This window comes from Mustelus asterias, unplaced genomic scaffold (assembly GCF_964213995.1).
Source record: "Mustelus asterias unplaced genomic scaffold, sMusAst1.hap1.1 HAP1_SCAFFOLD_4923, whole genome shotgun sequence".
Lineage (NCBI taxonomy): Eukaryota > Metazoa > Chordata > Chondrichthyes > Carcharhiniformes > Triakidae > Mustelus > Mustelus asterias.
The window spans coordinates 55-11,415 of record NW_027594866.1 but is presented as its reverse complement, the minus strand read 5'-3'; the positions used below and the strand labels follow the sequence as shown (position 1 = coordinate 11,415).

The 11,361-nt window shown below is 56.1% G+C and overlaps 1 protein-coding gene across 1 annotated transcript; it reads right to left on the bottom strand.

The window, feature by feature from the left end:
• Positions 1-740: 740 nt before the first annotated feature.
• LOC144491288 (phosphatidylinositol 4,5-bisphosphate 3-kinase catalytic subunit alpha isoform-like) lies at positions 741-10,686 on the bottom strand (the record flags this gene model as incomplete). Its single annotated transcript, XM_078208962.1, has 4 exons — positions 10,464-10,686; positions 6,124-6,409; positions 3,034-3,196; positions 741-950 (listed from the first exon to the last, which is right to left on the bottom strand). Coding segments are annotated over exons 2-4 (562 nt in total), but the record flags the coding sequence as incomplete, so codon positions are not given.
• Positions 10,687-11,361: the final 675 nt, after the last annotated feature.

Sequence of the window (11,361 nt, the reverse complement as noted above, 5' to 3'; positions counted from 1 at the left end):
ACACACACACACACTGACACAGACACACTGGCACACACACACACACACCCTGACACACATGCACTGACACACACACATTCGCACTGACACACACATACTGACACACACACCGATACACACATGCACACTGACACACACACACTGACACACACACTCACGACACACACACCCCTCCACACAGACACACATCCCTTCACACAGACACACACCCCTCCACACTCACACACAGACACACACTCACACTCACACACACACTCACACACACACTCACACACACTCACACACACTCACACACACACTCACACACACTCACACACACTCACACACACACACTCACACACACAGACACACACAGACACACACACACAGACACACACACACAGACACACACACACAGACACACACACACCCCTCCACACACACACACTCACACACCCCTTCACACACACACACTCACACTCACGCACACACACACACACACACACACAGACACACACACTCACACAGACACACACACTCACACAGACACACACACTCACACAGACACACACACTCACACTCACACAGACCCACACACTCACACAGACACACTCACACAGACACACTCACACAGACACACTCACACAGACACACTCACACAGACACACTCACACAGACACACACACTCACACAGATATACACACTCACACAGACACACACACTCACACAGACACACACACTCGCGCCCGGGTCCCGCTCACCTTTATCCAGTTTATTGTAGATGTGTTTGGGCAGGTCGGCTGTGGACTCCACGTTGGGGGGGTAGACGTACAGGGACTGGCTCTGGGGGCCATTCGCGTCTCTCAGTTCCACCGCCTCCTTGCAGACGCTCAGAATGTTGCGGCGAAAATCCTGAACTTCCGAGTCCTTCACCAACTCAAATTCACAGATTGGCATTCCAATCGCAAAGCCTGGGGGGCGGGGGAATCGAACAGGAGACGGTTACGGGCTGGGTTCCCTCAGTCCCTCCCATCAGCTTCCCCCCCCGACAATAACTCGCCTTGGGTCTGCTGTGGGGTTGGTGGAGAATAATGTCGACTTGAGTAGGGGGAGGCTCTGGCCTAGTGGTATTATCACTAGACTATTAATCCAGAAACTCAGCTCATGTTCTGGGGGACCCGGGTTCGAATCCCCGCCACGGCAGATGGTGGAATTTGAATTCAATAAAAAATATCTGGAATTAAGAATCTACTGAAGACACATTGTTGGAAAAACCCATCTGGTTCCTTTAGGGAAGGAAGTCTGCCCAAGACCGCACAAAACTACAAAAGGTCGTGAATGTAGCCCAATCCATCACGCAAACCAGCCTCCCATCCATTGACTCTGTCTACACTTCCCGCTGCCTCGGGGAAAAGCAGCCGGCATAATTAAGGACTCCACGCACCCCGGACATTCTCTCTTCCACCTTCTTCCATCGGGAAAAAGATACAAAAGTCTGAGGTCACGAACCGACCGACTCAAGAACAGCTTCTTCTCTGCTGCTGTCAGACTTTTGAATGGACCGACCTCGCATTAAGTTGATCTTTCTCTACACCCTAGCTATGACTGTAACACTACATTCTGCACCCTCTCCTTTCCTTCTCTATGAACGGTATGCTTTGTCTGTATAGCGCGCAAGAAATAATACTTTTCACTGTGTCCCAATACGTGTAGTTTGGGTATTGGGTGAGGGTGGTGGGGGAGGGGGACAGGGGGTCTGTATTTTAGGTGTGAGGAGGGAGTGGGGGGGGTTGGGGGAGGGGGGGTGTGTAGTTTGGGTGGGGGGGTGGGGGGGGTCGGGGGGTGTGTAGTTTGGGTGGGGGTGGGGGAGGGGGTGGGGGTGGGGTGTGTAGTTTGGGTGTTGGGTGGGGGTGGGGGGGTCGGGGGGGGTGTAGTCTGCGTGAGGGTGGGGGGGTGAGGGTGGGGGGGTGAGGGTGGGGGGTGAGGGTGGGGGGGTGAGGGTGGGGGGGGTGAAGGTAGGGGGGTGAAGGTGGGGGGGTGAAGGTGGGGGGGTGAGGGTGGGGGGGTGAGGGTGGGGGGGTGAGGGTGGGGGGGTGAGGGTGGGGGGGAGGTGAGGGTGGGGGGGAGGTGAGGGTGGGGAGGTGAGGGTGGGGAGGTGAGGGTGGGGGGGTGAAGGTAGGGGGGTGAAGGTGGGGGGGTGAAGGTGGGGGGGTGAGGGTGGGGGGGTGAGGGTGGGGGGGTGAGGGTGGGGGGGTGAGGGTGGGGGGGTGAGGGTGGGGGGGAGGTGAGGGTGGGGAGGTGAGGGTGGGGAGGTGAGGGTGGGGAGGTGAGGGTGGGGGGGTGAGGGTGGGGGGGTGAGGGTGGGGGTGAGGGTGGGGGGGTGAGGGTGGGGGGGTGCGGGTGGGGGGGTGAGGGTGGGGGGGTGAGGGTGGGAGGGTGAGGGTGGGGGGGTGAGGGTGGGGGGGGTGAGGGTGGGGGGGTGAGGGTGGGGGGGTGAGGGTGGGGGGGGGTGAGGGTGGGGGGGGTGAGGGTGGGGGGGTGAGGGTGGGGGGGTGAGGGTGGGGGGGTGAGGGTGGGGGGGGTGAGGGTGGGGGGGGTGAGGGTGGGGGGGTGAGGGTGGGGGTTGAGGGTGGGGGGGTGGGGGGGTGAGGGTGCGGGGGTGAGGGTGCGGGGGTGAGGGTGCGGGGGTGAGGGTGGGGGGGTGAGGGTCGGGGGTGAGGGTGGGGGGGTGAGGGTGAGGGGTGAGGGTGAGGGTGAGATGGGGAGGGGTGAGGGTGGGGGGGTGAGGGTGGGGGGGTGAGGGTGGGGGGGTGATGGTGGGGGGGTGAGGGTGGGGGGGTGAGGGTGGGGGGGTGAGGGTGGGGGGGTGGGGGTGGGGGGGGTGAGGGTGGGGGGGGTGAGGGTGGGGGGGGTGATGGTGGGGGGGGTGAGGGTGGGGGGGGTGAGGGTGGGGGGGTGAGGGTGGGGGGGTGAGGGTGGGGGGGTGAGGGTGGGGGGGTGAAGGTGGGGGGGGTGAGATGGGGGGGGGGGGGGGGGGCGGATCTGTCCACTCACCGATCTCCCGGTTAAGGATTTTTTCCTCCCGATTCCCCACAGGTTCGATCACCTTCAGCAGAGGTTGGAACAGCCTCAAGTCGCAGAGTCGCCTCGTCTCATCGTAGAACTCTTCCCTCTCTGCCTCCTGCGTCACCCCCACAAAGATATACGAGGACTCATCCTGCGAGGGGCGGCGGGGGGGGGGACGGAAAAACGGACGTTTTGAGTGGTGAACCACAGGCGGGTCAGGCTGGGGCAACCAATAACTGATCCGGCAGCCCCGAGTCGGTACATTAAAGACCATCGAGGTTTACAGCATGGAAACAGGCCCTTCGGCCCAACTTGTCCATGCCGCTCCTTTTCTTTTGACCACTAAGCTAGTCCCAATTGCCCGCGTTTGGCCCGTATCCCTCTATACCCATCGTACCCACATGAACACAGGACAAAGAAAATTACAGCACAGGAACAGGCCCTTCGGCTCCTCCAAGCCTGCACCGACCATGCTGCCCCGACTGAACTAAAACCCCCTTCCGGGGACCATATCCCTCTATTCCCCTCCTATTCACCGAATTGTCAAGACGCCCCTTAAAAGTCACGATCGTATCCGCTTCCACTCCCTCCCCCCGGCAACAAGTTCCAGGCACCCACCACCCTCTGTGTAAAAAAACTTGCCTCGTACATCTCCTTTAAACCTTGTCCCTTAAACCTGTGCCCCCGAGTAATTGAAATGTAACTGTCTAAACGCTTTTTAAAAGACAAAATTGTACCCGTCTCTACTACTGCCTCTGGCAGCTCGTTCCAGACACTCACCACCCTCTGTGTCAAAAAATTGCCCCTCTGGACATGTTTGTATCTCTCCCCTCTCACCTTAAACCTATGCCCTCTAGTTTTAGACTCCCCTACCTTTGGGAAAAGATATTGACTATCTAGCTGATCTGTGCCCCTCATTATTTTATAGACCTCTATACGATCACCCCTCAGCCTCCTACGCTCCAGAGAAAAAAGTCCCAGTCTGTCCAGCCTCTGCTTATAACACAATCCATCAAGTCCCGGTAGCATCCTAGTAAACCTTTTCTGCACTCTTTCTAGTTTAATAATATCCTTTCTATAATCGGGTGACCAGAACTGTACACAGTATTCCAAGTGTGGCCTTACCAATGTCTTGTACAACTTCAACAAGACGTCCCAACTCCTGTATTCAAGGGGGCACAGGGCTGCTGCCCAGTTGGTCATTGGCAGCACATTTGTGTGGCCATTCTGGGCAGCATGGTGGCACAGTGGTTAGCACTGCTGCCTCACAGCACCAGGGACCCGGGTTCGATTCCCAGCTTGGGTCACTGTCTGTGTGGAGTCTGCACGTTCTCCCCGTGGCTGTGTGGGTTTCCTCCGGGTGCTCCGGTTTCCTCCCACAGTCCGAAAGACGTGCTGGTTAGGTGGATTGGCCATGCTAAATTGCCCCTTAGTGTCCAAAGATGTGCAGACTAGGTGGATTGGCCATGCTAAATTGCCCCTTAGTGTCCAAGGATGTGCGGGTTAGGGGGATTGGCCATGCTAAATTGCCCCTTAGTGTCCAAAGATGTGCAGGTTAGGTGGATTGGCCATGCTAAATTGCCCCTTAGTGTCCAAAGATGTGCGGGTTAGGGGGATTGGCCATGCTAAATTGCCCCTTAGTGTCCAAAGATGTGCAGGTTAGGTGGATTGGCCATGCTAAATTGCCCCTTAGTGTCCCAAAGATGTGCAGGTTAGGACTCTTTAAGGGCAAACCAAATAAACCAACTCAAATGAACTCAGGGACAAAGTAGAAGGGGCAACTCCCCAAAAGGAGGGGGAACAGCCCAAACAGAACAGAAGGACAAAGGAAACTTAAAACATCAAATCATAAAGCGATTATCGGGGTCTATAATGCACCCCAGCCCCTGCGGTGCCCAATGGGCGCAGAAGGGATGTGGAGGTTAGGTGGATTGGCCATGTTAAATTGCCCCTTAGTGTCCAAAGATGTGGAGGTTAGGTGGATTGGCCATGCTAAATTGCCCCTTAGTGTCCAAAGATGTGCTGGTTAGGTGGATTGGCCATGCTAAATTGCCCCTTAGCGTCCAAAGATGTGCAGGTTAGGTGGATTGGCCATGCTAAATTGCCCCTTAGTGTCCAAAGATGTGCTGGTTAGGTGGATTGGCCATGCTAAATTGCCCCTTAGTGTTCAAAGATGTGTAGGTTAGGTGGATTGGCCATGCTAAATTGCCCCTGAGTGTCCAAAGATGTGCTGGTTAGGTGGATTGGCCATGCTAAATTGCCCCTTAGTGTTCAAAGATGTGTAGGTTAGGTGGATTGGCCATGCTAAATTGCCCCTGAGTGTCCAAAGATGTGCTGGTAAGGTGGATTGGCCATGCTAAATTGCCCCTTAGTGTCCAAAGATGTGCTGGTTAGGTGGATTGGCCATGCTAAATTGCCCCTTAGTGTTCAAAGATGTGTAGGTTAGGTGGATTGGCCATGCTAAATTGCCCCTGAGTGTCCAAAGATGTGCTGGTTAGGTGGATTGGCCATGCTAAATTGCCCCTTAGTGTTCAAAGATGTGCTGGTTAGGTGGATTGGCCATGCTAAATTGCCCCTTAGTGTTCAAAGATGTGTAGGTTAGGTGGATTGGCCAAGCTAAATTGTCCTTTAGTGTCCAAAGATGTGCAGGTTAGGTGGATTGGCCAAGCTAAATTGTCCTTTAGTGTCCAAAGGTGTGTAGGTTACCTAGGTCCTATCCCTGTAACCCCACACATCCCCCTAACCCACGCACCTTTGGACACTAAGGGGCAATTTCGCACAGCCAATGCGGCCTAAGGTACATCTTTGGACTGTGGGAGGAAACCGGAGCCCCCGGAGGAAACCCACGCAGACACGGGGAAGAACGTGCAGACTCCGCACAGACAGTGACCCAAGGCTGGGAATCGAATCTGGATCCCTGGCGCGGTGAGGCAGCAGCGCTAACCCCGCTGTGCCACCGGGCCACACCATGGGTGGCCCTTTGGCGATCTGAATGCCACTACCCCGCAGGGTTTGAGGATGAATGTGTGAGACATACCCCACCCCCCCCACCTATCCATCCCGACACGAGTGACTTACCTGCAGGAGGTGGAAAAGCGGGTACTTGCGGGATTCCCGGAAGAGTTCGTGTTTGATGCTGATCAGCGTGGCCTCGCGTAAGCACTCCAGCGTGACGATCATCCCGTTAGGCAGGCAGCAGTCCACCAGGATGCGGGGGGGCATGAGGTGGAGACCCCATAGCTCCCCCGAGGACGGCCGAGGGGGCATCCTGGGGGCGAGAGCAGGCGGTGGGGAGAGGTCTCCTCAGTGAAAGTCCCTCTCACCTCAGGCTACTCGCCGCGGGGCCCTGGAGAGGGGGATCCGACTGAAAACAAGAAAGAGAGAGAGAGAGACCCGTGAGAAAGGTTCGCCGGCCAGTGTTGCCGTGGCGACTTGAACAGGCCCAAACCCAACAACAACAACTTACATTTATGCAGCACCCTTCACAACACTCCCCCTCCCACCCCCAGCATTCCTCCCACCCACCAACCCCTCCCCCCCCCCCCCACCAACCCCTCCCCCCCCCCCAAGGTGCTTCATGGGAATGTAGTCAAACAATCTCAGAATGACAAAACTGGGGCGCCACAGCGGGTCAGCACTGCTGCCTCACAGCGCCAGGGAGCCGGGTTCGATTCCCGGCTTGGGTCACTGTCTGTGTGGAGCCTCAAAGATGTGCAGGTTAGGTGGATTGGCCATGCTAAATTGCCCCTTAGTGTCCAAAGATGTGTAGGTTAGGTGGATTGGCCATGCTAAATTGCCCCTTCGTGTCCAAAGATGAGCAGGTTAGGTGGATTGGCCATGCTAAATTGCCCCTTAGTGTCCAAAGATGTGTAGGTTAGGTGGATTGGCCATGCTAAATTGCCCCTTCGTGTCCAAAGATGTGCAGGTTAGGTGGATTGGCCATGCTAAATTGCCCCTTAGTGTCCAAAGATGTGCGGGTTAGGTGGATTGGCCATGCTAAATTGCCCCTTCGTGTCCAAAGATGTGCAGGTTAGGTGGATTGGCCATGCTAAATTGCCCCTTCGTGTCCAAAGATGTGCAGGTTAGGTGGATTGGCCATGCTAAATTGCCCCTTAGTGTCCAAAGATGTGCGGGTTAGGTGGATTGGCCATGCTAAACTGTCCCTTCGTGTCCAAAGATGTGCAGGTTAGGTGGATTGGCCGTGCTAAATTGTCCCTTCGTGTCCAAAGATGTGCAGGTTAGGTGGATTGGCCATGCTAAATTGCCCCTTAGTGTCAGGGCAATTAGCAGGGTAAATACGTGGGCTTATGGGGATAGGACCTGGGTGGGATTGTGGTCGGTGCAGGCTGGATGGGCCGAATGGCCTCTTGTAGGGGGTTCTATGGATTCTAACTGGACACCCGGCGACATGAGGAGATACTGGTGATCAACATCTTGGTCAAGGGGTGTCCTGAAGGAGATGAAACGGGGGGACGGGGTGGGGGGGAGATTAACTCAAACACTGTATCTACGTACAGCTCCTTCAGTGATGTGGGGACGGATGGGGGGATGAGGGGGAGGGGAGGGGGGAGAAGGAGTTCCATTCCACTGTGGCTTTCTGTTAACGATTACAGAAAGGGGTCACCGAACCTTGCCTCACCCCCATACACGCTGAAATACTGCCCTCCAGATACTAGACCGCAAGAGACTACAAAAGGGTTGTGAATGTAGCCCAATCCCATCACTCAAACCCAGCCTCCCATCCATTGACTCTGTCTACACTTCCCGCTGCCTCGGGGAAAGCAGCAGCATAATCAAGGACCCCCACGCACCCCGGACATTCTCTCTTCCACCTTCTTCCTTCGGGAAAAAGGTACAAAAGTCTGAGGTCACGCACCGACCGACTCAAGAACAGCTTCTTCCCTGCTGCTGTCAGACTTTTGAATGGACCTACCTCGCATTAAGTTGATCTTTCTCTGCACCCTAGCTATGACTGTAACACTACATTCTGCACCCTCTCCTTCTCTATGAACAGTATGCTTTGTCTGTATAGCGCGCAAGAAACAATACTTTTCACTGTATCCCAATACATGTGACAATAATAAATCAAATCAAAAACCATTCTAGATCTGTCATGCGAGTAAACATTTGGGGTAGGTGGCCCCACGGAATTGACGGTGGTGCCCGTGAGGTTTAGAACACAAGAACATAAAAACTAGGAGCAGGAGTTGGCCATCTGGCCCCTCGAGCCTGCTCCGCCATTCAATAAGATCATGGCTGATCTTTTCATGGACTCAGCTCCACTTACCCGCCCGCTCACCATAACCCTTCATTCCTTCACTGTTCAAAAATTTATCTACCCTTGCCTTAAAAACATTCAATGAGGTAGCCTCACTGGGCAGGGAATTCCACAGATTCACAACCCTTTGAGTGAAGAAGTTCCTCCTCAACTCAGTCCTAAATCTGCTCCCCCTTATTTTGAGGCCGTGCCCCCTAGTTCCAGTTTCACCCGCCAGTGGAAGCAACCTCCCTGCTTCTATCTTATCTATTCCCTTCATAATCTTATATGTTTCTATAAGATCTCCCCTCATTCTTCTGAATTCCAATGAGTATAGCCCCAGTCGACTCAGTCTTCCTTTGGAGGCCGACCCTCTTGGGAGAGGGAGGAGTCTAATTCCTGGATCCGCGAGTTCTTCCGCGGTGGTGGGGGAAGAACTCGTCCCTCTGGCCTCCCTCTCGGAACGCTGGCCAACGGGAGAGCTGAGGAGAAGGGAACCTGTCGAGGGGGGGAGTAGCTGCCGTGCGCGAGGGGCACCCCCATCGGAGTCGGTTCCTGTGATGCCGGGAGGCGCTGCTTCACGGAGGGCGCGAGCGGAAGCCCGGCGCTCCTCCCTCGGGACACGACACAAGCACGACCAACGGACGATCTCGAGGATCTTAACACGACTGCGATAGACGGTCCAGCAGGGGAGGGTGGTCGACAGAACAGCCGTATAAACCTTATAGAATCCTTGTTGGATTCCAACGGTCGCTGTTGCCACCTTGAGGGAAGGCAGCACTGGCACAGTTGACTAGATGCTAGACTTGCTCATCGATGGGGGTCCATTGGGTGGGGCAGCTGGCGAGAGATGGGTCTTAGTGTCTGCAGAGTCTGCACGTTCTCCCCCCGTGTATGCGTGGGTTTCCTCCGGGTGCTCCGGTTTCCTCCCACAGTCCAAAGATGTGCGGGTTCGGTGGATTGGCCGTGCTATATTCATAAAATCATAGAATCCATCAGTGCAGAAGGAGGCCGTTCGGCCCATCGAGTCTGCACCGACCACAATCCCAACCAGGCCCTATTCCCGTAACCCAATGCATTTACCCTAGCTCGTCCACCGACACTAAGGGGCAATTTAGCACGGCCAATCCACCTAACCTACACATCTTTGGACACTAAGGGGCAATTTAGCATGGCCAATCCACCTAACCCGCACATCCTTGGACACTAAGGGACAATTTAGCACGGCCAATCCACCTAACCCGCACATCTTTGGTCACTAAGGGGCAATTTAGCATGGCCAATCCACCTAACCTGCACATCTTTGGACACTAAGGGGCAATTTAGCATGGCCAATCCACCCTAACCTACACATCTTTGGACACTAAGGGGCAAGGTTTCCTTCCACAGTCCAAAGATGTACAGATTAGGTGGATTGGCCTTGCTAAATGTGTGAGGTTAAGGGGATAAGGGTGGGGGTGGACCTGGGTGAGATGCTCTGTCAGAGAGTCAGTGCAGACTCGATGGGCTGAATGGCCCCTTTTTTGGGAGGGGGGGGCGGATGGGAGGCAAACGGGATCAAGGGTTAGGGCGCGGGGGGGCGGGGGGTGGGGGAGTGGGGGGAGGCGGGAGGAAAGCACGATCAGGCTTGTCGAGTTGGGCGATCAGCCATGAATGTCGGAGCAGGACCGAATGGGCTGCCTCCTATCCCCTGCGTCTCCTGCACTGTCGGGATTCGATTCTACGATCCTCGGGCAGTGACCCTCAGCACCGGGGAGGTTCTACCCCCCTCCCCGCCAAATCCGGGGAGGAGGAGGAGGAGGCGCGGGACGGAAGCGGGAGCCCCCCCCCCCACAATAGCGTCGCGCCCCTTTCCCAAACCGACAAGTCGCCGGGTCTAATCGCCCGAAAGCGGTTCCGTCCGTCGGGACGCGTTGCCCCGGACGCAAGCGCTCCTCTTCGAGCGCTGGGAACCCCAGTCGGATCTTGCCGGGAGGCCGAAACCCGGACACCGACCCGTCTTGGTCGCCTGGGAACGGGAGGACAAAGACCGCCCGCGCGCGCGTGCCCCCCCCTCCGATACTCCAAGGTGCGGCCTCACCAAAGGCAGCCAGGCCCCGCCCCCCCCCCCACTTCCCTCACCCTCCTTCCAACTCCCCCTCGCCCGTTCAGGCCGGCCTACCATTTCTCTCCTTAGCTGGTGGGCAACAGGGGCCAGGCCCCGGCTGAGAGGCTCCCCTGTGCCCTCGTCAATTTGGATTCGTCCAGGATGAATCGATGGCCCCCCATCGTAGGCCCGAGGTCCTGCAGCGAAAGCCAGAATTCAGAGAGAGGGGGCTTAACTGGAAGAGCGAGTGCGACTCAGCACAGAAAGAGGCCACTTGAACCACCGTGCTGGCTTCCAGTCTGCCCTCCAGCTATCCAATTAATCCCTCTTCCCCCCCCCCCCCCCCCCTTCCGACCCCGACCCCCTCCTCCTCACTCCCTCCCCGTCCAGGATCGAGTTGAACGCAGAGGGATTGGGGGGTGGTCTGTTCCTTTATCGCTGCCGTTCTCTCCCTCTCTCTCGATCGAGGGAAGACGCTTCTTTTATAAAAATAACCCCCTCTCTCTCTCTCTCAGTCGCAGCAACGCGAAACGAGAGCCAGCCCGAGCAAACACGTCCACTTTTATTGACACAACAACCCTGGATCCTGTCGGAGCCGGAGCGGGCCTTGAGAGGGGAATGCGGAGCAGCAGAGAGAGAAAAAAACACTTGAGACAGCAGCTTCACAAATCATTAAACTGGAACTGCAGACAGAGAGAGAGAGAGAGAGACAGAGAGAGAGAGAGAGAGACAGAGAGAGAGAGAGAGACAGAGAGAGACAGAGAGAGAGAGACAGAGAGAGAGAGAGACAGAGAGAGAGAGAGACAGAGAGAGAGACAGCGAGAGACAGAGAGAGAGACAGAGAGAGAGAGAGACAGAGAGAGAGAGAGACAGAGAGAGAGAGAGAGAGACAGAGAGAGAGAGAGAGAGGCAGAAGAGAGAGAGAGAGACAGAGAGAGAGAGGCAGAGAGAGAGAGAGAGACAGAGAGAGAGA